Here is a 2,500-nt window from a genome sequence, read left to right as displayed (position 1 = left end):
GCTGCTTTCGCCGGAGGTCCGTGCAGGTTACGGAAGTTAATCCGAACTCGATGAGCGAAGCGAAACGCCCACGTCGCGAAGCCGTAGCCTCGTTCCGCCGAGTCGGACCGGGACACGGACGGCACCTGCGGCACAGAGACGTTCTGTCTTCATTCAGAGACAACAGCTTCTGCGAAGAGGTGTTCAGCCACAGACGTTCTTACCCGAACGTTCCCCCAGGTGAAGGTGTAAGCCGCCGCCTTCCCGGAGTCGTCGCTGCAGTACTGCGTCTTTCTCGTCATCTGAAAGAGAAGAAGAATTTCCTCTCTGAGGCGAGACGGCGCGGGCAGACGCAGGGTTTATCACGATGCACCGACATGTCTTCCTTCAGACTAGAGCGAAGATCCACATCAAGTCAAATAACAGAGAAAAACAACCTGAGAAAATCTGCAGACCGGCTAAAGTCGTAGTGATCGTCTATTCGCCAAAAGTATTTGCTTCTCGCAGCTTCCATTCTTCAGAGAGCGCCGCCTGCCCTCATACTCTGATGTGTTCATGCCCAGAGAGACTTGGATCTTTGGCTTAGCTGAATATTTTTGCATTTAACACCCCGGTTAAATATTTAGTTTGTGCAATTAATTTCTTCTCAACCTCTGTAATCTAAGAAGAAAATAAACACTGACATGTTGTGACGCACAAAGAGGCTTTGGTTCATTTATCATCCACACCTGAAATATGGAACATTTTATTCCCAGGAACATGGCGAAATCGTTTTTCCTGCCTGTCGACAGATATCCAGGCTCCCTCAGCAAAATCATTTGAGTCTAATGTGTCAACAAAATAAAAGCATCATTTTGAACCTGACTTAGTTCAGAGTTCAGATTTCAGCTCTTAAAATAGATGCAAATTAGCGCATATTTAATGAGATACTGCCTCATTTGCTTATTTAAACATAAGATTTCAGAAAACGTGTAATGCAAATAAATATGGTCTTATTGAGAGTAATTAAGGTTTCATGGAGATATCTGTTACCTTACTCACCGGCAGTTTGAAAACAAATTTACTCGATCGAGTCAGACACCGAGACCGGTCTGACTGGCTGACCTTCTGTCAGGTGTTCTGAAGTAGATCTAACTAGAAAAATCAGCAGCTCGACCCGTTCTGGAAAAAAAAACACATCAACAAACCACGAATGCTGAGACACGAAGAAGGAGGACCTGGCTCCTCACCTGGATCTCGTCCCTCCACTGCTTCACCTGCCTGCCGTGCTCCTCGGCGAGCTTCTTGGCGTGGACCCCGGCGGTGGTTTTGGACTGCGAGATGCCGAGGCCGTTCATGATGCCGAAGACTTTGACGGGGCAGCGGTGTCGCAGCATCTCCACGCTGAAGGCCGTCTGGAGGAAGCAGGCCCTGAGGGTGCTGGTGTACAGCGGCACCGAGAGCAGGAGGCCGATCCTCCGGTCCAGCATCTGCTTCGCCTCCTCGTCCGACATCCGCCTGGAACAGCACAGATTTAGGATCCCGAAGGAACCGAGAGAGCCTTGTAGGAACCTAAAGAACGCCACACAGAACCCACCGGGGTTTGTTCCCTGGGCTGTAGTTCACGATCTGTTTCTGGATCTTCTTGGCGGGGGGGAACATGGACCTGAGACAGGCCACAGTCAGGGGGGCCTTCTCCTCGGCCCAGGAAGTAGTCTTATCCCAGCTGAACGCGGACAGGTTCTCAGGGCTGAAGGTCTTCCTGAACGGACCGTCCAGATCGTTCACCATCTCTTTACGCTGCAGAAACATTTATTACTGCATCAATATGTAGTCATTACTGCATCAAGTACTGCATCAATATATAGTCATTACTGCATCAAGTACTGCATCAATATATAGTCATTACTGCATCAATATGTAGTTATTACTGCATCAATATATAGTCATTACTGCATCAATATGTAGTTATTACTGCATCAATATGTAGTTATTACTGCATCAATATGTAGTCATTACTGCATTAAGTACTGCATCAATATATAGTCATTACTGCATCAATATATAGTCATTACTGCATCAATATGTAGTTATTACTGCATCAATATGTAGTTATTACTGCATCAATATGTAGTCATTACTGCATTAAGTACTGCATCAATATATAGTCATTACTGCATCAATATGTAGTTATTACTGCATCAATATGTAGTCATTACTGCATCAATATGTAGTTATTACTGCATCAATATGTAGTCATTACTGCATCAATATATAGTCATTACTGCATCAATATATAGTCATTACTGCATCAATATATAGTCATTACTGCATCAATATGTAGTCATTACTGCATCAATATGTAGTTATTACTGCATCAATATGTAGTCATTACTGCATCAATATATAGTCATTACTGCATCAATATGTAGTTATTACTGCATCAATATGTAGTCATTACTGCATCAATATATAGTCATTACTGCATCAATATGTAGTTATTACTGCATCAATATGTAGTCATTACTGCATCAATATATAG

The 2,500-nt window shown here is 44.0% G+C and overlaps 1 protein-coding gene across 1 annotated transcript in view; it reads right to left on the bottom strand.

Moving 5' to 3' along the window:
- Nucleotides 1–1,761, bottom strand: part of LOC123967349 — a 2,255-nt gene extending 494 nt beyond the window's left edge. The window contains exons 1-4 of the mRNA XM_046043422.1: nucleotides 1,556–1,761; nucleotides 1,209–1,476; nucleotides 204–281; nucleotides 1–125 (exon numbers count right to left, since the gene is read on the bottom strand). The exon at nucleotides 1–125 is cut by the window's left edge and continues 494 nt beyond it. Coding sequence (XP_045899378.1) covers nucleotides 1–125; nucleotides 204–281; nucleotides 1,209–1,476; nucleotides 1,556–1,749 — 665 coding nt within the window. The 5' untranslated portion in view covers nucleotides 1,750–1,761. The remainder of the gene's footprint in view (nucleotides 126–203; nucleotides 282–1,208; nucleotides 1,477–1,555) is intronic.
- Between the last annotated feature and the right edge of the window lie 739 nt (nucleotides 1,762–2,500).

The sequence above is a fragment of the Micropterus dolomieu genome, unplaced genomic scaffold (genome assembly GCF_021292245.1).
Source record: "Micropterus dolomieu isolate WLL.071019.BEF.003 ecotype Adirondacks unplaced genomic scaffold, ASM2129224v1 scaffold_302, whole genome shotgun sequence".
Lineage (NCBI taxonomy): Eukaryota > Metazoa > Chordata > Actinopteri > Centrarchiformes > Centrarchidae > Micropterus > Micropterus dolomieu.
Note: the sequence above shows the minus strand (reverse complement) of the source record. Positions and strands in the feature narration are given on the sequence as shown.